At 40.9% G+C, this 21,580-nt stretch overlaps 1 protein-coding gene across 1 annotated transcript; it reads right to left on the reverse strand.

Moving 5' to 3' along the window:
• Positions 1-1,762: 1,762 nt before the first annotated feature.
• SLC30A4 (solute carrier family 30 member 4) lies at positions 1,763-18,700 on the reverse strand. The gene is given in 8 exon segments (XM_030955004.1): positions 1,763-4,205; positions 4,866-5,000; positions 7,253-7,358; positions 7,629-7,790; positions 7,793-7,859; positions 8,109-8,262; positions 13,159-13,305; positions 18,111-18,700. Coding segments are annotated over 8 exon segments (1,317 nt in total). The 5' UTR covers positions 18,502-18,700; the 3' UTR covers positions 1,763-4,050.
• Between the last annotated feature and the right edge of the window lie 2,880 nt (positions 18,701-21,580).

The raw sequence follows: 21,580 nt of genomic DNA on the forward strand, positions 1-21,580 counted from the left end.
AAGTGTGGAGGACATTTTTTTTTTTTAATGGTAGAAAGGAAATCTAGAGGCTTTCAGATTAGGTCTTTCCTGTGAATTAGCAACTTGGTTAGAGGGCTTTATTTTTATTTCATTGATCAAAGAGGCAATGATCTTGGGGCAAAGGCAGGCCTGTATTTGAACAGCACAGTTCTTGGGGTGTGTTCCACCCCTGGTGCAGTGAGAGAAGCTCCTGGTGACCCTGGAAGCAGCAGTGCCCAGACTGTGAGCTGGACATTATTAATGAAACTGTGGAGAGGACAGAATATGGCAAGAAAACAAAGAGGGAAACTGAGAGCAGTGGCATAATGCAAAGAGTTGGTGAAAAATGACTTTTGAGATATGTGTGCTCACTCCTGGAAAAACTAAATGTGTTTGGAGCAATCAGCAAGAAAAAAGACCTTGGCAATGCCTTTTTGGATAGAGGGAAATGAGCTGGATACTTCCAGGGGATTGTCCCCATCTCTTGAGATCCCAAGGGAACTTCTTCTCTGGCAATGGATTCGTTTATTGGACTAGGAAGCTGCTGCAGAATGTACCATGTTTTTTACCCAACTACTCATCTTTGTTCATTACACTTACAGTTATTTGTAGAGAGAAATAATGCTTTAACAGCCCTGCCTGTGCAGCATCAGTGCAGTGTCCTCATGAGATCCCACCAAAATACCTGAACAGAATCCTTGCCACTCATTACTTGATGTGTGTCTTCTGGGGTTTTTGCTTCTATGTCAGAAAATTACTTTTAAATGCCAGCCTTCTGCTTTTCTGAGTCACTCTGCCACTTGGGAGTGATTCTGCAAGAAATAGCAGATATGTACAGTAGTGAGAAAATTGAAGACCAGATTCAAGTATGACATTTTAAATGGTAATTCTGCTGGTGAAGAAAGAAATGCTGCTGGTATTGAAAAGACAAAATGTCGACACAATTAAAAACAAAAACCAAACCACATAATTAAGCAAGGAAAACATTCAGAACCAAAATATGTTTCTGATAATCTTCTTCTTAGGATAAGAACACTTCAGAAGGGAAGAGTAGGATGTGAGGGTTTGCAGTCTACTCATATGAAAATGTTTTCTTGACTCATATAAGTAGGTTGTCATCAAAACTGTATCTGTGCTTCAGAAAAGGATGGGTGACAATCACCAATTTAAAAAGAAAAACCTTCTCCCAATGTGGACTTCCAAAAGTGGCAGAATTTTCTTGGGATTTCATCTGTTCAGTCAGCAAGAGTATTCCAGCATAGCTCTGGAAACCAGAGATACTGGTTGTGGAAACCTGCTTGGATCTTGGAAGTTTTTTGTTTAGAAAGAAGTTCTGTCAAGTATATGCATTTTCATTTCAGGCAGATTTGTTAGAAGGAAAAGAATAGTGTAAGAGTGTGTAAACTATCTTAGCCACATTAAATGATCTGGCTTGGAAAAACATGAGACCTTATTTATAATAATCGCCCTTTTCTCTAAGCTGATACTAAAAACAATCTTGGAGTATCTATAAAAACTTACTGATGCTTTTATTCTTTATTCTCATTTCATCTTCTGTTGCCTTTTCTCTGAACTTCCAGTCTACAGACCTTGGTAGCAAGGGCCCTCAAGGGTGAATGTAGGGTTTCAGGAATGTTCTGCCAGTTGCTTCATGATGATCCTTCACCATAATTTGTCAGCTTATACTTTCTGAAGTGCAATTATTGCACGTGAAATCACAAGTCTTAAATTGTTCTGACTAAAGACAGACAATTTATTCTATGTATAGCATCTGCAAACTGAGTTAAAACTGAATGTTCAGACATTTCAAAACACAGCTGCCCTAAGAATCAGATTGCTGTAAGAATTCGAAGATTATGAGAGAGAGAAATACAAATAAATATTTTATAAGACAATGTGAAGTTTAATAATCGATTTAATAAAACCCACAATAAAACAACACACCTTTTTTCTTCAATTGAACAAATGTATAGTAAATTATTAAAAAACTGCAAATACAATACATGTCTACTGTACTTCAACATCTAATTACATCAATGGTAAACCCCAATTTAATTAAAACCCATTTGAGCATTAGTATGTGCAAAATACCTTTGTTTGTGGTTTTTGCCAGTAAGTTTGAAAGGATGGGATGCACATTTTTAATGAACTGTGATATGGCTTAATTGATGACAGTGTTTGTATTGCAGCATTACCTTCCCAAGCACAGCGCTGCTTTTCAGCTGCACACACTCCCATGATGTACAGCAGTGTTCCTGTTTCTTGCCCAAACAGATACAATCTGGTGTTATGTGCACTCTGTCCAGATTCTCAATGTGTTGTCAGCTTTCATCAATAAAAATCCATCATGTGATCCCTACCTCCAAAAAGGGAGGAAAAGAAGCCAAAATTGTTACCACCAAATCAGCCTTATGAAAATGTGAAACGCTAGTGAGTTTCAAAACAGAAAATAGCTGAAGTATTCACAGCTGAATATCACAATAACCATAACTGGGCAAAAGCTTTCCTTTCTGATCCACACAGAGAACTACTTTTCATGTCAGTGGAAGTTCTGCATAAGGTGAAAGTACAGAATAAACAAAAAATACTCAAAGCCAAGTTCTTGCCATCTTCTGAACTTTGTACATCGTGTTCTTGCTGCCCTTCGCTTCTTGAATGCGACTGACGTCAGAAGCAGGTTAAATCTGGGCTTGTAGGTGAATGATAGCTTAGTGTAAAGATTTATTATCTTGGGTACATTCAGAATACAGAGGTTCCACAATGAGGCCAAACAGTTCCACTTTGTGGACTCTGAGCTGTCCAGATGAATACACAGTCTTTCCAGGTTGCCTCCTCTCTGTAAATACAAAAGGGCCTTTCTGCCACTGTAGGTTGTTATGATATTGTTGTCCAACATCTTTAGGTTACAGAGCTTCCTTGGATTTTGCTTTATCCATAAGCTAAGTAGTGGGAACTGCTATCACAGTGGCATTCCTGTCAGGATGCTGCCATGCTGTGCTTAAAGCAAAGATGAAAGGTCAGAGATTGTGATGGATGGAATTGTTCATGTCCAAAACTTCTGCTCCCCACTTTCCTGTTAGATGCACATATCTGTAGATTGCATTTGAGAGTATTTCCAAGTCAAATAGCACTTCTATCATTTGACTTTTCTTTTAAAACAAAACAATAATGGAAAAAATTATCAATTACAGGACATTTATTAATTACAATTAGAATGCATGCTAATCAACTGGCCTTTTAATGTGAATCAAATGATGGTTTAGACATTCAAGATTATTAATAATAAATTCCTCTTACAAGTCAAAACTTTATAAAATAAATAACCTGTTCCTAATGTATAAATCCTATTCTAAAACACATTAAAGATAACAGATCACTTAAAACACTTTGGGTCCAGTGTTGGGTCTCTAGATAAATACCAGAAGTCTGGGCAAGGAGCTTCCTGTCTGGATCTCTCAATGCCCAGATTAAAGCTAACTTTCTGGTCTGGGTACAGTAAATTCTGTATTTTGCAGTGTCTCCAAAGAGACAGTTTCCATGAGAATTCAACGTAATGTATGTGTTAATAATTGAGATACTGTCTGAAAATTACTATTGCAAAAATACTGAAGAATTAATTTGGGGATCATGATATATTGTGCAACCCTGGTAGGATCAGCTTTAGACACTTTTGACTGAAATACTGAATGCCTGAGGCTCCTTTTGGAGTGCAGGTACTTCGTGGTACGTAATCTTTAAAGGACAATATTGGACTGTAATTTGTGAGGTATCTGCAGAGCCACGTTCCAGTTCGTAAACAATAATCCAAAACCAGCTTTGTCTCAAAACCATAATAAATTGAATAAACCAGTACAACGGAGAGAGTGAAATAAATGTTCCGTAGGGCAACCACTGCACTTTTGCAGCACCAGTTCTCCCTGCTGCATGTCCCATGGTACAAATCCACATATTAATGGTTACTATTGGATGATTTTCATTTTGCATTTATTGCTCTCAGTCTTTGACTACACAAGGTAAAGAATAAGGCAGCAGTTCCCAAAACATATGAAATTAGGCACTGGAACTCTGACAATTCGCACAGGTTTTGCTGATTTCCTGTTTGTAGCTCTGAAGCTGAACAGAGCACTTGTACATTCCAAACGTGTTCAGCAGCAGTTGCCGGGCCTTGGACTGAACGTCCTCCCATTTAGATGAACTACCAGGAACTGCAAAATTAAGAAAAGAATTAATAAATTCACTCCTTAAGAAACCTGAGCAATGCAAATGTTCTCAAACTTATCACAGTGCCACTGATAAGAATAATTTTGCTTACACTTTATTAATTCAATATTGTTCTTGTGGTCACTGTTGTACTCTCTCTTCATCATTTTACACCTCTCTTGATAGAACTCTGTGTGTGTCTGATACATTCCCCCCAAAAACCTGAGCTGTCCTACTAAGAATGGATATTCAGAGCATAGTATAGTCTGTAGTATAGTATAGTTAGATGTCTGAATCAGCACATTTTGGCAAAACATTTATTTTTCATATGTTACATTGTTCCACATTAGAACTTCACCATTTCTTTCCCTAAACATGTAAGAAAATTTCTGAGGAGAAATTTTGTGTTGGTTTTTTTTCCCTACCCAAAGAATCTGCATTGGACATTTTGGTATGAACATATTTTATTTGCACAGTTCTCATTTACACCATATCTTTCTTGGCCAAGGTGTCCTATTCCTTGCTGTACAAAACCAGAGTTAGTAGATTTTCCTTCCCCAGAATGATATTTCTTGGTTCAATTTAAATAACAATATGAAGAGGAAGTGATGGAGTTTTTCCCTAACCTCGGATTTCATTTAGAATTATGCTATCCAGCAGCTTACCTAGTTGCAAGTGGACTATGGCAGTTGTTTTTCCTGCAGTGAGAGACCAAACATTTAAATCTTCTATAGAATAAACATCCTCAATTTTCATCAAGTCTTCCTTGATGCGATCCACATTTAAGTGCCTTGGAACTCCTGTGATACCAAACACGAGATAAAATTAATTCTGTCTTCTGCAAAGTCTCAGTAGCCTTTAAAATGTCACAACAGATCTCAATGTCAAAGAAATTAGAATTTGTGCTGTTGGAGGTGATTAGTAACTTCTATGTTATGAACAGAAAATAATATGGAAATGGGCCTGTTAAATCTGGTATGGATACAGAAGTTGTACAGGAATTGCAGAGCTGTCTCAATGGAATCTGTCCTGTCCAGAATCCACACTCTGGCAACAGCAGCATTAGATCCTTTGCAATGATGTACTTTTGTTGACAACTCCACTGCAGCTTCTAACCCTTAGTAATTGCTTAGGCCAGACTCTAGGGTCAAAAAAAAAAAAGCTAGGGCCTGTCTCCTGAAATTGCTTTTCAGGTACCTGGGATCATGTTCACAGGCTACAGTAATCCATGTGGAGTGGTCAACACAGAGGACTGTGTTTTACAGAGTGTCATCTCTGCAAATCAGAGATCAAGTCCTTTTGGTATTTTCAGCAGCACATCTCTAACTTACCACCACCATCCATTTCTGTACAAAGGGCAAAATCAAAATTTTAGATAATCAACTTGGGTCAAAAACTAAAGCAAGTACTGAATAAACTCCTTCTGAGTAGTTTTGATGCTACAGTAGCTTTTATTGCTTATCTTCTAGATTTATGGAGTTTATGTATACTATGAGGAGTTCAGCCACTTGCTTCTCAGATTTCTTCAGACTTTTTGCATGACTTCTCTGAACCTTGTGCCTTACTGTCTCTTAAATTACATTATTTCCAGTACTGTCTCTTTTGAAAGTTCAGTGTCTAGGACTGTCTCACATGAAACAAAATTTTTCTTCTAATGGAGACCATCAAAAATAATTTAGCTGATAAATAACTAGCTAACTGTCTGGTATTTGTACAGCTTTCTTTGTCCCAGGAAAAATGGACTTAAATTCTCGTATCTACATCATACTTGTGATGGGCTTCCATTCTGCCTTATAAATCTATATTAAAAGCTAGAATCTCATTGCTCGTGTTGGACAGCTATTTAATTTTTTAATTTAGCATTCTTAGTATAATGAGGAAACTGAAGTTAATACCAAAAGTTGATACAACTTCAAGGGCCTTGATGTTGCAGCAGCAGTTTCCAGTATAAACACAAGGCCATTCTCTGGAGATCCTGAATTTGAGTTGGAAAAGTACCCTAGTATGCATAAAGCCCACATATCATCACTTTTAATGACATCATTAATATGGAGATTTTTATGGCAACTGGCATACCTGTGCAAACAGCTACAACACAAAATATCTGGAATCTGATACTTCATTAGTTTGTCTTATCTGTTTTCTTCAGCTAAATCTGTTGCCTTGGAGCTAATTGAGGATTCTGCAAATTTCATCATTTTTGCCTTCTCAGTGAACTTCTACTTTGTTAGATTTTTTTTTAATCTTATGGGACAGCAAAAGCTTAACTGAAGATTCTGAGGTTTCTGATTTAAACTTGTTACATAATAAAAGTAAAGTCGATGGTAATTCACATGAGACAGTTAGGAATGTGCAGTTAAAACCTAGGATTTTTCTCCCAGCCCTGACATCTTCACTTTATAAAGTAATAGTACTAGATCAAGCAGTAATAGTTGCCATGTAAGCTGTGATAAAGCAAAGGATGTTGCTGACATGTTTCCCTCTATGTCACACAAGATAAGATTCTTCAGCCCATGTTCAGCTTTTTCTTCTCTTTTTTTTCTGCATTTTACATCACTCTTAACTTGCACCTTCCCCTGTGGGAACAGTAGATACACACAAGTAATACAAAGGCACTTGTGGGAAAGGGGAAGACAGGACTGCCATGAACACGTGTCCAGCCATTTGCCTATGCTTGGTGCCTCCTTTTACCTGCATTCACATTCACTTTGACTGTACAAGTAATACAAGCGAGAGTGTAGAACCAAGTCTGGGCAAATGTTCACTTGATTCAGCTGAGAGCCACTGCAGACACATGTGAAAGTTCTGTACATTTCACATCTGCATCTCCTGATGGTAAAGAGTGTGCAGATACAGGACGTGTGTTGTTCTGGCCACAGTCAAAGACACCTAAAAACTGCTGCAATTTAGAGAAGCCATAAAGAGCCACCAGACTAAAGCAGCACCAAGACAGACAGGTCTCCAGGTACAATCCACATAGAGATGGGGATCATGATGTCAAGAAAACTGGTATTTTCCATGTAAAGTACTGCAGATTGGGCACAGATCTTACCTTCCAGAATAATAACTCCCGTGTCACACAGAATTCGAATTGTTGTAAAAACCACCAGTATGGAAAATACATATGTACATATAGGATCAGCAATCTTGTATTCTGGCTGCAAAAGGGAAATTTCACAATGTCAAAGGATGTATGCAAACAAGATCAGTTACAAAAATGTGACTCAGAAGACATGGTTACTTCTAGTTGCAAGTCAATATATATAGTAGAGACAGTTTTGCTTATTTTGCATGATGTATGAAGCTTATCATAAAATATCATTAAAAATCTATTTTTAATAACTTACAAAAACAGGTCCCTTTTGACTTTAATCACCAGAGCTGAACTGTCAAGATTCCTCGTGCCTCCAGGAGAGGACTTTCCTTACCTTAAAGCGGATGATGTAGGCAGCTACGAGCACCCCAATGCTCTGTACCAGGTCCCCCAGGGCATGCACAAAGGCTGCTCTCACTGCCAGGCTGCTGTGCCCGTGGCTGCTGTGCCCGTGGCTGCTGCCCTGGGCTGCGCTCGGAGAGCTCGGCTGAGGTATGCGTGAGAGTGAGCGTGGGAATGGGAGTGGGAGTGAAGGTGGCCAGATTGATTCAGCAAAAACCCCATTCTGAAAGTGAAAGGAGAGAAATGCTTCAAGAAACAGGCTTTAGGATTTGTTGGGTGGGGAGGATTTGTTAGGGTTTTTTCATTTTAAACCAAACAATTGAAAAATAATACTTGGTGTAATTTCTTGTCTTATTTGGGAAAATTAAGATGTCCAGCAAAATTACATCCCATGACAAAGTTACAGGCCATGAATGAATTAGCAGCTTATTGAGAATACATTTATGAGTGTTAATGGAGAGAGAGATCTTACATTAAGTTAACTGCAACACCGACGGCTGCTGTGATGAGCATGATATCACCGTTTATTTCATAGTCCATATGGATAGTTCTCTGAACAGCCTCGTACAACAGGAATGCCATAAGGATATAGACCAGCAGTACACTAATGATGGCTGACAGTACTTCTGCAAACAGAAAGGAAAAAACATTGTAAAAATGTGTCTCTGATCCATTTCTATTTCCAAATTAGAATGTGGACAGGGCCTTGTTTTAACTACTTTATCCATATCATACCTAATATAAACAAACAAATTGTGTGATAAATAAAACTTGTAAAATAGGATTAACCAATAGAGTTTGTTCTAATAAACTCCTTCACATGTCCCTGCCATCAGTATACACCTCAAATTATGTTTTCTCTGAAAACTTCTGCATAGGTGATGATCCTGACTTCTTCAGATACCCAGAACATTTGCCTGAGAATTCAGAGGCAAAGGCCTTGTCCAGGGATGAGGAGGACAGGTGATCTCAAACATTACCAGCCTACCCACAAATAAGGGAAACCTTGATTTTAAGTGTCCAGAGTATTAAGCTGGGTTTAGAAATTATTTTTATATATCCTTTTTTTTTTAGTTAGGATGGAGAAGAAATTACAAAAAGTTAAAGAAATCAAACAGTACAAATTCATCACACATTATACTCTTAAGCTCCTTGACATATGTGTTCATAAATGTTATCTGAGGCAGATTTCAGCTACAAAGGCTTGCTTAATGTAAGTTTCTGTATTGCTGTGATATGCTGTTCTAACATTATCTAATATTTACCAAATATTATTATTTCACAAAAAAGCAAAAGCATTATGACTATTATTTTGGCATAGAAATTAGAAAACTAATAAAAACTAGTATTTCATCGTCCTGTGCTTTCTGCTGCCATTTACATCTGTGGAACGTGGTTACAGTCCTCTACGAGGTTCCTGCTGTTCAGATGGGAGGTAAACAGGGCTAAATATTTTATAGGTTGGGACTTTTATGCTGCCTCAGTACCCAAGTCATGAAATTGTGCTGGTAATAGCACACAAACCTGAGAAGGATGAGTCCACACTACAGTTTTAAGGTCCTACTATAAAGAAGATAGGTATTTCCAAATGGGCCACTAGATTGCTTTTATCATAAATGTACTTTTTACCCTCTAGCTTCATATTCTGAAAACTATCGCCTGCAGCAGCTGAAACTTAAAAAAAAAGGGCAACACAGCTGGCAGAGAAAACATTAGCCCAGTTAAAGACTGTCTCAGTTATAATCAAGTTAATACAGGGCTTTACAAAAAGCCCTGGGAAAACCTTAATGCTTGCTCCATTGTATTGCATATAAATCTGCACCCATGCCTGAGTAATCTGTAATCATTATGCATAATGCTCATTACTGTCACTTGCCAGATGGATCACTGGGATCTCAGCCTTCCTCTGTGAACTCAAAGATCAGAGGTGGAATTAATTTACTTGGAATTGTAATGGTTGTTCTTCCCCCTAGTTCCACACATGTTGCCCTGATTTATTCCCCAGTAAGGGCAAAATTCTGCCCTTGGCTGTACCATAGTTCTAAGAATACTCATCTGAGAATTGCCTCTCTTCTTTCTCTGCTTTCAATCTGTCAGCCTGCAGTACAACTTGGGTTACTGCAGATGCCTTCTCTAACACAGAAGTGTTTTAATTTTATTTCTTGAGTATTACAGCTATATCAGCATTTTAGTGTCACCAAAATCAGTTGATCCAAGCGCTGAATTATTAATATCATTATGGGAGAAGAAACTCACACCACCACATTCAGCTGCTGGGTAATGTGTCAGTGCCTGGATGAGGAACAGCATTAACAGGCAGTAACAAGGCTCTGAAAGTCAACTGTCATAATCTGAGATGATTTCAGAGCAACTTGAAAATCCTGGAAATAGCCACAGAAATGGAAATTATCTTTACGAAGCTGGCAGATTATTCAGGGCAACAGTCCTAAAAATACACAATACATTACTTAGAAGGTTTTCCAGATTGCTTTTTTAAAAACTTGTGAAGCCATAGCACATTAGCATTTACCAGAGAAATAATATAGTGTGCTTTTACAATCTAAACCCATATTTTCTGCAATGGAAACCAGTGTTTTCCTTGAAGTTTCTTCCAGAGTCACTGTCATGTCAGCATTGTAGATTTGTGCTGAGATCTCTCCCTTCTTGTGAAATGAACTGTGCACAGTCTCAGTGGACTGGCTGATTCTGTCATTACTAACATTGTCTCTGCAGCAATGGATGAGTGCCAGGTTCCATATCTATGCTTAAATCTGCTCAGTGTCTTGCTGAAAAGGAGGTATGGGGAAACTGAACTATTTTTGGCTTCAAGAATTTAATTCTTCTTTAACATGACTGCAGTTTCCATTGTTTTGTCTTCACTTTTCTAACTTATTCCTGAATCTGTCAGCTTCCTTTTCACAGCTGAAAAGGGAATAAAACTGAAGATGGAACTTGTATATTATGTATTCAAACAGAATTCAAATAAATGAAAATTAGTGCTAACTTCCTTCTGGAATTTGACAAGACAACTAACAGTTCTGTTGCTTTTACAAAGTGAAATTTATGGGAATAATTGAAAATTCATCATTCTGCAAACAAAAATGATAACAAGTACCAGAAATATTGTTCATTAGAACGTTTTCATGACTACTGAATGTATGGATTATCTTAAAACAATGTAGAGCAGGTCAGTGATGACACAGTTCTTGCACATAGTCCCAGCTTTAAACAAATAATCCACATATTCTTCTGTGACAGATACCAAATCTGTACCTTACTTTGAACATCCTGACATGTTTTAACATCTCTCTTGTGAAGTTTAAACTATTGTTGAACTGATATTAATTGCTGACAAGCTTCTTACATATAGGTTACTTGGAAAAATGTGTTACAACAAGGATATACCCTAGAAACTGCTTTGTTCCATTGCCAGCACTCACTGATGTGTGAAACTGGGCCCTCAGGCCACAGCATTCAGACTGGGTGCCTAAAATCAGGCAAATAAATTTCACAAATATGATTTTTAAAAAGACTGTATGTAGTAATTTTGAACCATCCAATCTTCTGTACTTTGGGAGTCCCTGGCAAAGCCTTGACTCACTTCCTCTTCCTTCCTGCAGCACAGAAACTTCTCCTCAGCGCCAGGCTCTCCTGCTGCTCATCCAGAGAGCTGCACTGCTGCTACTCATGCAGGATGGTTGAAAGGAACCCCTGGAACCTGTGCAGTCCTGCTCAAAGGAGGGTCAGCCACAGTGGGTTGCTCAGGGCTGCTTGCAGGTGGGTTTCGTGTATTTCCACTCCACAACCTGTTCTAGTCTTTGACCACCTGCTGGCACTGGGAGCAGAAAAGGAGGAGCAATTGTTGCAGAACTGAGAGGCTGCTCCCTGTAGCTGCTCCTAGAGAGAAGGGCAGTACAGATTAATTTTATGGGCCACATCTGGCCCATGGACCACCACTGGATCAGTCTGGCTAGTATATGACTAGTATTTTTCCTGGCAGTAAATTAGAAAGAAAAAAATATACAGAAAATGAGGTGGCAGGAATCCTTAGGGATTTCTTCTTTCACATTAATTGAAAAGTCAGCGAAAATTTACAGAACTGAGTAATATTTTAATGGTTAAGTAAGGTCCATTTATTTTTTTTAAGATAAACCTCCGTTTCAAGCTAGGCACGTTCAAGGTATGTGCTATTTGATTTTAGAAAAGTTACAAAGACATAGAAACTACCCAAATTATTTTGAAATAGGGTTAAAGTATGTATAAATGCTAACATCCTTCTGGAGAGTATGAGCAAATGCCAGGGGCATACCTGCAAGGTCAGGTTTCAGTATCAGAGGAGCTGCTATCACAAAATTAAAACTTCATGAAAGAAAAGTTTGTAATGGGAAATGCTGGCATTGCTAATGCTTTCTTGCTAGAGCCCCAAAGAGCTTAGCTAGTGTACAGAGTTATGCATTCATGCACTAGTGACTAACTGATGACAAATGACAAGGAGTGATGGAGTTGTTGAATTCTACTGCTGTTCTAGCAGCCAAAATAAGAATTGCAAATAGTGACTACACAAGAATGAAATTCCTTGAAAAATGTATGCTATAGATTGTTATTAGAAAACAGGTAGAAAACTGGGAGACTAGAAATTATCTATTTCATGAAAAAGATACTTTGAATTTTTTGCTAAAATGTCTGCAGACCTGCAGCTGTATATTATATCCAGTTAGCAACCACATGAAAACACCCTTTATCATCATTACATTTCCAAACATGAAGTAATAAATCCTGAAAATATTATTCCAAGGGTTAGTCCACAATTCTGTTTATACTTCTTTTTAGAGACACCTAAACTGAATAGAAGTTATTTAACTTTTTTGTATTTTGCAAACCATGGGGCATTTTGACCTCAGCTTACTGTGGTTTGGGGAATGCAAGAGGAATACTGATTTATATGAGCTTTGGCAGGGCAGAGCTCTCTAATAATATGTTCTACATAACTTCTTAGTTGTGGATTAAAATGTAATTTTTCACATTGAATAGGACCTTTTTCCAGTATCACAATTCTGCTGAAGTCAACAAGATTTTTTAACTCCTGGGCACTGGCAGTAATCTGCTGTGAACAACCACGGGCTGACATGCACAGCTCCTGCACCAGCAATGTCACCATGAATTCAATTCCCCAGCCTTACTCTTCAAGAAGGAAGATGAATCAAGCATTCAGAATTTAACTCAATCTGCAAAGTGCCAGTTCCACAGAAATGGAGGGACTTGCCCTGCTCCCAGTGAATGAAATTCTGCTGTCAAACTTTTGGCCAAGTTTGGTTTTTTGGTTTTTTCAATCTATTCACCTGTAGCAATACAACCTAAGCAGTGTATCCCCACTGGCCAGTGACAGGTTATTGAGAGTCAGTTAAAGCAGCTCTTAGGTTTGTTGCTACTTTCTTTCTAGCTACCTGTTCTTCTAGAATTAGGTGCTCTTTACAGTCTTTGCTTAAAATCCTCTTTAACAGCAAAATCTGATAGCTACATACCCAAGCGATGAAATCCAAAAGTGAATCTCTTTGTTGGAGATTTTGCAGACAGCCAGAGAGCAAGGAGGGTCAAAATAATACCACTAAGGTCAGTGAGCATGTGAAGTGCATCTGTCATAATTGCTAGACTGTTAGCAACATAGCCACCTGAAAACATAACAGGAAAAGTCAGGACATATGACATTTTTTATTATTTTACATAATATCCTCTTGCACAGCTTACAGTTATTTCTTTTTCAGAATAGTATATGAGAGCCCTTCTTATACCCACTAAACATGGAGGGGTGTTTGCCATTACAAGCAAAATGCCATGCTATAATTTCAAGCTACCATAGTTAAAAGTGCAGTCAAGTGTGCTTTCTATTAAGAAAACGATTCACTCCTGTTATTCTAACAGAGACTACTTGCATCATAATGTTTGCAAGATCAGGTCCAAAACAGTTTTGTATCTTTTCTCTACATATTACTGCACATGTGCTTAATCAACTGATTCTTTTGTTAAACTACATCTGTTAAACACTCTGACATAACAGAACAGGAACAGAACTCCATAGATTCAATGACCATGAAATTTACCCTGTCCCCTTTTTATTTTCATTACTTTATCATTTAACGTTAATTATTCCCCATCCTGGAAGAAGTGTGTAAGTTCTTGCAATATCTATTGCAGACAATGATTTCACTTGTACAGCATTTTTCTTTGTTATTGATTACCATAATTTTTTCTTGTAATAATGAGCTGCATTGAGACAAATAACCTGAGATCAAAGGTTAATATCTTTGTTCCAATTCACTTGCTAGAGCTGCTACTGGATGAGTGAGAGATTTAAACAATGCACCTCTCACTTAAGTATCCTTTATACAGAGGGGAATCAAGGACAGCCTGTGTTGTCTCCCATATGCTTGAAGGTAAGCCCATTATCTCAGAAAAGATCAAATCTTCAGTGTCAGCTCAGCTAATATTCAGTTTCTCTTTTTACCTTGAGATTGTCATGCAGCCTGTAAATTGTACTGAGTAAAGTGTGCAGCTGGTATGCCATTTGGCAGGCTTCAGGCTCCAACTAACATTTCAAACAAAGAAATCTTCATATACAATTAAAATTGTCTTAGTGAAGAGGCTGACCAGAGGAGGTAGCAAAGGGGAATTCACAACTGGCTGATAGCTTTTAAGACTGGTCTAAAACCTTTGTGTGTGTGTGGCTGTGGGTGTTCTTATGTACACACCTGCAGAGAGAGCTACTCTCCTCCCCAGCCAAACACGGAGCACAGCTGTCCTGCAGTACTGTTTGTGCTGTGGCCACCTACCAAATGCACTACATTTCAAACAGCTCCTTTCCTCCAGCCCCTTTCTTCAATTGTTCAGAACTTTCTATGTCAAATTCTTCTGAGGCTGAAATTCTCCAAAAGGCCATCAGAGCTCAAAAACAATGACTTTTTAAGACTTAGCAATTCAGCGGCTTTTTGAGTAAAATGAGTTATGCCTTTCTTTTCTAAATTAATTTGTGTCCTCCCATAATTTAAAAAAATTATTTAGAGTGCAACTCAACCTCTTTTACAGTCAACAGAGAAGAAACAATAATTTATATGTAAGGACATTTAGTTCAGCATGTTACATATATCATTATTTACAGCATATATGTTGATTCATATGTATTATTTTGAGAATCACTTCATCCAAGAAGACTCAATTCCACTTCAGCTAGCCTCTCACTTCTAAAGATTTTCAAAATAAAAGTGTAAGGAAGGAATTCAGATACTGAAACTAAACATAATGCAGCATGTGTGTGGGTTAAGAAAACATAATTGCCATTTACAAAGTCCTGAAATCAAAGGTTCTCTGTTTCTACAGGTATCGGTTCATCACGTGGTTAAAGGTACTGCCCAGGGGCTGTTTAGATACAATTGGCAACTTGGAAAAAAAGACATCTGTAACCTTTACAAATAGCTTGATGGCTCACCACTGTTTTCAGTGACCCATGAAGGACAGCAGTTCTCCTCATGGATGATCAATTAGAAATCTCTAAACATAGCTGAAAACATCAAAACCCTGTGAGAAAAGCTAATTAGGACTTGCAATATGTTTTTCATTTCTTGATGCACAATGGTTTCCCCAAAGTGTAAACTGTTATCTAACTGGTGATCAAATGAAGCAACAAACAATGAGATAGGCTGAAGTAATGAGTTTGGAAAAAATATGCCAATCAAGATCTCACAAAAAAAGCTGCTGAAACAAGATTTCATTGGTAACAGACACCAGAAAAATTTTTACTGAAAAAATTAATTGTCTGATAGAACCTTCTGCCTTTCTTTTAGAAACTCAAATCTGTCAAAGATTATAGAAGGAAGTCAGTTAAAATATCCTACACGATCAGAGTTTCCCAAATACCTGAGCTTCAGATCAATTCATAAAGTTTGGAAATTTGAAACCAACCAAAGACAGCACAGTACAGGGCTGGAGTGAAATAAATTAAACAGGTGGGACACTGACCCAGGACTTGGGGGCTGTATCTCTAATTACTCTTCTGCTGATTATTACTTGCCCTGTGACAAGTCATTCAGGTCAAGATCCACAGAATTACAGAGATGTCCAAACCCTCTATTTATTCTCTGTGGAAGATGGATCCCTGAATATTTGATGGGTCTGACCCTCAGTGCTCTGATTCTGTGTCCAAAGAACAAAATATGGCTGGGAACAGCACACCCAGAGCTGAGGAGGACGAGTCCACAGTACAGCACCAACACTCTGTGCAGACAAATCCAGCCTGCCCAAGCCCTGACCGTGCAGGAAGAACAAAGATGATGTGACAGTGATCAGAGTATTTTTACTCTCAACATCTATTGTTTCTAGGGCTCTCCCTGCACTAGCCATGGAGAGGTCTCCAACAGCATGAACTGGATCCAAAGCCCCAAGCAGAAACGCTCCCAATGACTTGAGCATCAACCTGCCAACAGCTCAGACATTATTCAGTAAGAGGCCCTTCAGATGAACTAAATTCACTGTACATCAGAACTCTGATACAATCAACTAACATCACTCTCATGTTAAAAGATGTCTAAGCCTAAAATACAACACTATGGCTTATCAAATTTACCCGAGTTCATGCTGAACCAACATCTCAGCCAGAGAAACAACATGGAGCCAGGGGGCAAATGGAGGCATTCAGCCAAATCCCCACAGGTTTCACACATACCACCGTAGCCATAATAAGCGGATGTATTGTGGCCTGTTATTAATGATCAGCCACACACTGAGACATGCTGAAAGGCAAAGCCACTTTTTTCCATTAACCCACATTCCTGAAATAAGGCCCCAAATAAAACCGATGCAGACACAATCAATACTCTGGTCTCTCTATGAAAAATGAACATTTCTTGTCGGGTTTTTTTCCCCCTACATCTATGGGACAAACTGCAATAGTTTCCTCTAGCAATTTTTTTCACTATCCATCTTGCACAAGTTTGTCTTAAGAACATAATTCACAGCTGTCCTAGCAAAAGCATCCAAGAGCATGAGCTCACTTCACACAAGTACTCAATTGACTCAATTTGCAGGAGTCAGGAGGAAGATGTAGATCCCATGCTGCTGTTCTTCACTTCCAGAAAGTTTTTATGATTTGATTTTTTGTGTGTGCTTGAATTATGGCAAGTAATTAATCTGATTAGCTCTGATTCACACTTGAATGTTGAAATTTAAGAAATTTAAAAGCAATTAATTGCTATGGAGAGACCTGGCTCAACATACATATCAATGTACTGGCACTTTGCAGTGTTCCCCACAACTCCAAATCGGGGGACAGTGGGTGAGAACATTAAAGCATTTCTTCAGGAGGCCGAGTCACACCCAACAGACACTTGCACTGCATGGCACGGCTGTATCCAAAATAGATAGCAACAGGACACAGTAAGTGAACAGAGATTAGCAGATAAATACCGAACTTTGTAAAAATGATAAGGCAAAGGCATTTTAAATGTTATGCAAAGGCATAACATTTAACAGGTAATCTATGCATCTCAAGGACACTCATATTTTATTTCAAGTCTATGCTGCTATAGCCTATCTGATAAAGCACAGTTGTAAAATGTTGGTGTATAATGCACAGGTTCTCTTCATCCTTCATCCTACACTGCACAGCTGTTGGGAGGGAGCAACAAAAGCTGAACTTGAGCAATAGGTTCATTCTTCTGACCAACAATCAGGTGCTTATATTGGGAATTCATTTGCAGGTAAAACCCCACTATACTTCTGCAAGTACTAACAAAAACCACAAATAATTTAATGCAACTACTTGGTATTCTTATATGTTGTAGCAGGAAGCCTTAAAATATCTGTCACTTTAAATGACTGTGCTCATATGATTTATGTCTGGATGGAGCACATGCTAGTCCAGAGCACAGTTGGACATCAAGAAGTTCTCAAGGGAGTGATGTCTCCACTGGATTGCCATTGATAGCTGAGGACTTGTCTTTTTAGTTCTAAGTAATAGTGTGTATTGCTGTTTCTGGATAAAGACAAATACCCCCGAGTATTACTTTCATTATTGTGGTAAATGTCACATTTAAAACTGTATTTTCCTCTTCTTCTCTTGCTGCAAGCACAGCAAGATTTTATGGCCGTTGATTAAAAAATACTGCGACTGAAATTGTTCATGCCACTTCTCCTTTGTTAAAAACAACTTAAAAACTTACAAGAAGAAATAAAAATCCATTAGACAAACAAAAATTTGTGTATTTTATGCCATTCCGGCTAATTGCTGAGAGGTACCTTTCAGGTAAGGAAAGTTACAAATTCTTTCAAGGAAAATACAGATGGACTTTATTCCCTCTTAATCTCTGCACGTGCAGCTCATCTCTGGTCTCTCTAAAGGACTGATGGTTCAAAGCCAAGGCCACAGCAGCCTAACGAGCTGTGAGGCACCGTGCCGGAGGGATGGCACAGAAGGCCCCCGACTCACCTATGAGCTCCCCTGTCATGAAGAGGAGGTAGAGGAGGGCAGCGAGCGTCAGCCGCTTCTTCACCTTCCTCTGCTTGGAGCGCTCCCGCCGGCTGCTGCAGCCGCTGCAGGGGTCCGGCCGGCCGGCCCGGGCGCTGCGCAGGGCGATGTCCCGCTCCAGCAGAGACTCGTCGTCGGACGGGAGCCCCGGGGACGCCCCGTTCACCGGCGTCTCCGGGGCCGCCTCCGAGCCGTCGTCCGCCACCACTACGCGCAGCTTGTTAAACCTGGGGAAGTCCTCGTCCCCCACCTCGTCCGAGAAGTCAAAGGCACTGGAGTCGTTCAGGAACAGAGGGTCCTCGCTCTTCCCTAGCAGGGACTTGATGCTCGCCCAGAGCCCGGCCCCAGCCATAGCGGCGGCGCTCGGGGGCCTCGCCGGGCGCGGCCGACCGCCGCGGGCGGCTCCGCTGGCGCAGCTGAGCCCTCGCAGGCGGCGCCCCGACTGCTCGTCGTCCCGTCAGGGCATGTCCCCTACATCGCCCGGCCGGGCCCCGCGCAGGTCGGACGGAAAGGGGCGCGGGGCTCCGCCGCGGAGCGCCCCGGCACCGCCGGTCCGCAGCGCCGCCTCCGCGCCGGGCACCGCGCCGCGAGGCGCTGTCACCGCCCGAGCCCCGGTCACCCCGCGCAGCGCTCAGCCGGCGCGGCCCCGGTCACGCCGCGGCCGGGCAGGCGGCGCCCGGCGCGGGGCCGCCTCCCTGCCGGCGCAGGGGGAGCGCCGCCGCCGCCATGCGCGTCACATCCCTCCGCTCCGCGCTCCGCCGCGGGCGGGCAGCGCGCCGCCCTCGTAATCCCTGCGCGCTCCCGGGGCCGCCCCTCGTGCGGCGGCGGCCGCAGTTGGTGGGAGTCGCGTCCCCTGCGCGCCCGCGGATCCCGCCGGCACCGCGCCTGCGCCGCCCGCGCGGGATGGCTGGGGTTCGAGTCCCGCCGCCGCCGCCTCGCCGCGCCCGCGCTGCCCGCGGAGTGAGGGGACCGGGCTGCGGGGCTCGGGGGGCGCAGGGGCCCGCCCGGTGCGGCGGCGGCACCCGCGCGTCCCTCGGGGCGGCCTGAGGGGCTGTTCCCGTCCCTCCGTGCCTTTGTGTTCAGCGGGTAAATGCCATGCGAGGTAGAGGCTAAGAACTGCCAAAGCCATACAATGCAGGTATGGTGGTCTGTGATCGGCAGAAACCTGTGGTCAGTACATTGGAAGCCTGAACTGCATAGTTCCGTGCTCTGGCTTCAGATTTTGAACGGCAGAAGTTTGCATTGTATTGCTTTTCTCTTTCTCTTCTGTCACGGCACAGCTCTTTACATTGTTTCAGTAACTCTGTTAAGATAGAGTTGTAGGAAGTTTCAGATGCCTTTCTGCACATTCCTTAAAGGATGGAAGGGGAAACAAACCTCAGGGACCCTGCTGTTATATAATTCCTTTCATAGCTGTGCTCTAACACAAGAGTAATTTTTCTGAGAGGTTATTCCTGCTCCTTGTGGTCTGAGTACTTGAAATTTTCTTCTGAGTTTCAGCCTACACATGTTCTGCATCAGTTTGTACCTATGGCCAAATTCTGGTACTGTATTCAGTCAGTTTGCTAAGCCATAAACGTTTCTGGGAAATCATGCCTGTCAGAGAGAAAGTGCATATCTTGCTTTGTTACTGGGTTGAAGGAAGTTACCAAGGGAAGGCTTTAGAGTTGTGCAGAAGTGCAGGATTTTGGAGAAGGGCACTCCTTTTCTGGTCCAAGGCTGATAGCAGATTCTGGTAGGCATCAGGGCAATGCTGCAGGATAGGGAGTGAGCCCCTTCTTGGAACTGGCCCCACGGGAAAGGGAGTCCTCTGTGGTAAGCTGGCCTTGGGTGGAGGTTGCTTATTGTTGTTCTCTTAATGATGTCCAAAAATAGACAGTATGACACTTTATCTGAGCTCCCTTGCCACTTTACAATGTGGGTGTTTTCCTGAGCGTGAATCTCAGGTTATTTTTCTTCAAGTGGCTAAAGTGGTGCCATCTCCCGCCCTTTAACCCACCTCATGATTCCCCCAGCATTGTTACCAGCACAATTGTTCAGGGGCCAGACAATGAACTGATTCCCTGAAATGGGTCAGAATTAAACAATGCATATTGGGAGGGTTTTGGATATATTTGTATGTGTAACTGAGACTGCTTGCATGATCTCAGCTTGCACAGACATCCATATGACAACGAGGGGGCAGCGAACAGTGTGGGAGTCAGAATGAGCAGCCAAGGATGGGAACCAGTTAAGCCAGGCTTGCTGCCCAGGAAAGTGCTCCCAGCTGTGTTCCAGTTCACCCATTTTGGATGTTTCTGTTCTCTCTGCGTGATTTAACTCACTCTGTGTCTCAAGAGTTTCACCACTTGTACCAGCACAAAGTGAATGAAGGACACACAGGCATGAGCAGCCAGGAGGCACCAAAAGAACTGCATTTAAAACTGTTTTAAAATGTTGGGCTTTACACTGGAGCTTTGCCACTCCTACGGGAACAGAAACTTCCAGCACCGAGGAAGGATATTTAGCTGGGGGGACTTACACACTAAACCAGGGCACCAAGGTTTGCCAGCTCACCTTTTACTGAAAAACTAAGACCAGATGTGTTATCAAGTCAAGAACCAGCTCATGCACTGGAAAGATGAGCCTCAGTTCTCTGAACAGAACTGTTTGTACCAGCTACACTCAATTTCTTCATTGTAACAGCCAAGGCTCTACTCTTTCTATAGTCTCATTTACTTAATGAGGACAGAGAGTCTCTAAGATGTTATCTATTAATGTGAAGTATTTCCTTTTCATGTTGTCATCCCTGAAGTCACGTGGCACCTCCTATGCTGATGGTTTAAAACATCCTATTTGCTATACAATTCAGGCTAACTTAACTCCATTTTCACTCACATTTCTAGGGTGGGGCATGGTTACAATAGATGTAACTGCTTAAATCAGTTGCAAATAAAATCCAGAATGCCTATGTGATATTAAAGGTTTCTGAACACAGTTGCTACAACATAAAATGAAACCCAATTATGTGGTGTTAACAGTATTACAAACATAGGCACTTGGGAAATAGTAACTCTGAAACAGAGGACATTTTGCTGAAGAAAAGGAACAAGAAAAGTTTTCTATCATCCTCTTTTTTGGAACATTTGGGTTAACAAACAGTTAAATTTTAATTTGCGTAGAAAACCAGATAGCAGTTTTCTATTCCAATCCTTAGTCTATTTCTGCAAGACGTGGGAAGGCCTGGAACAGGCAAAGCAGGAGCACAAATCTGAAACTCCCACATCTCAAGTGAGACTATTTCAGAGTCATTATCTCACTTGTTCTTACTAGAAATTCCATCTGGAAACTGCAAAGTCTTTCCCAGAGAAACTTTCAACAAAAGTTGTGGGTTTTCCCCCCTACCAAAAGAAACTTTTAAGTAAAATTGCTAACCAGTTGGAATTAAGAAT

Source organism: Camarhynchus parvulus, chromosome 10 (assembly GCF_901933205.1).
Source record: "Camarhynchus parvulus chromosome 10, STF_HiC, whole genome shotgun sequence".
NCBI classification, from domain to species: Eukaryota; Metazoa; Chordata; class Aves; order Passeriformes; family Thraupidae; genus Camarhynchus; species Camarhynchus parvulus.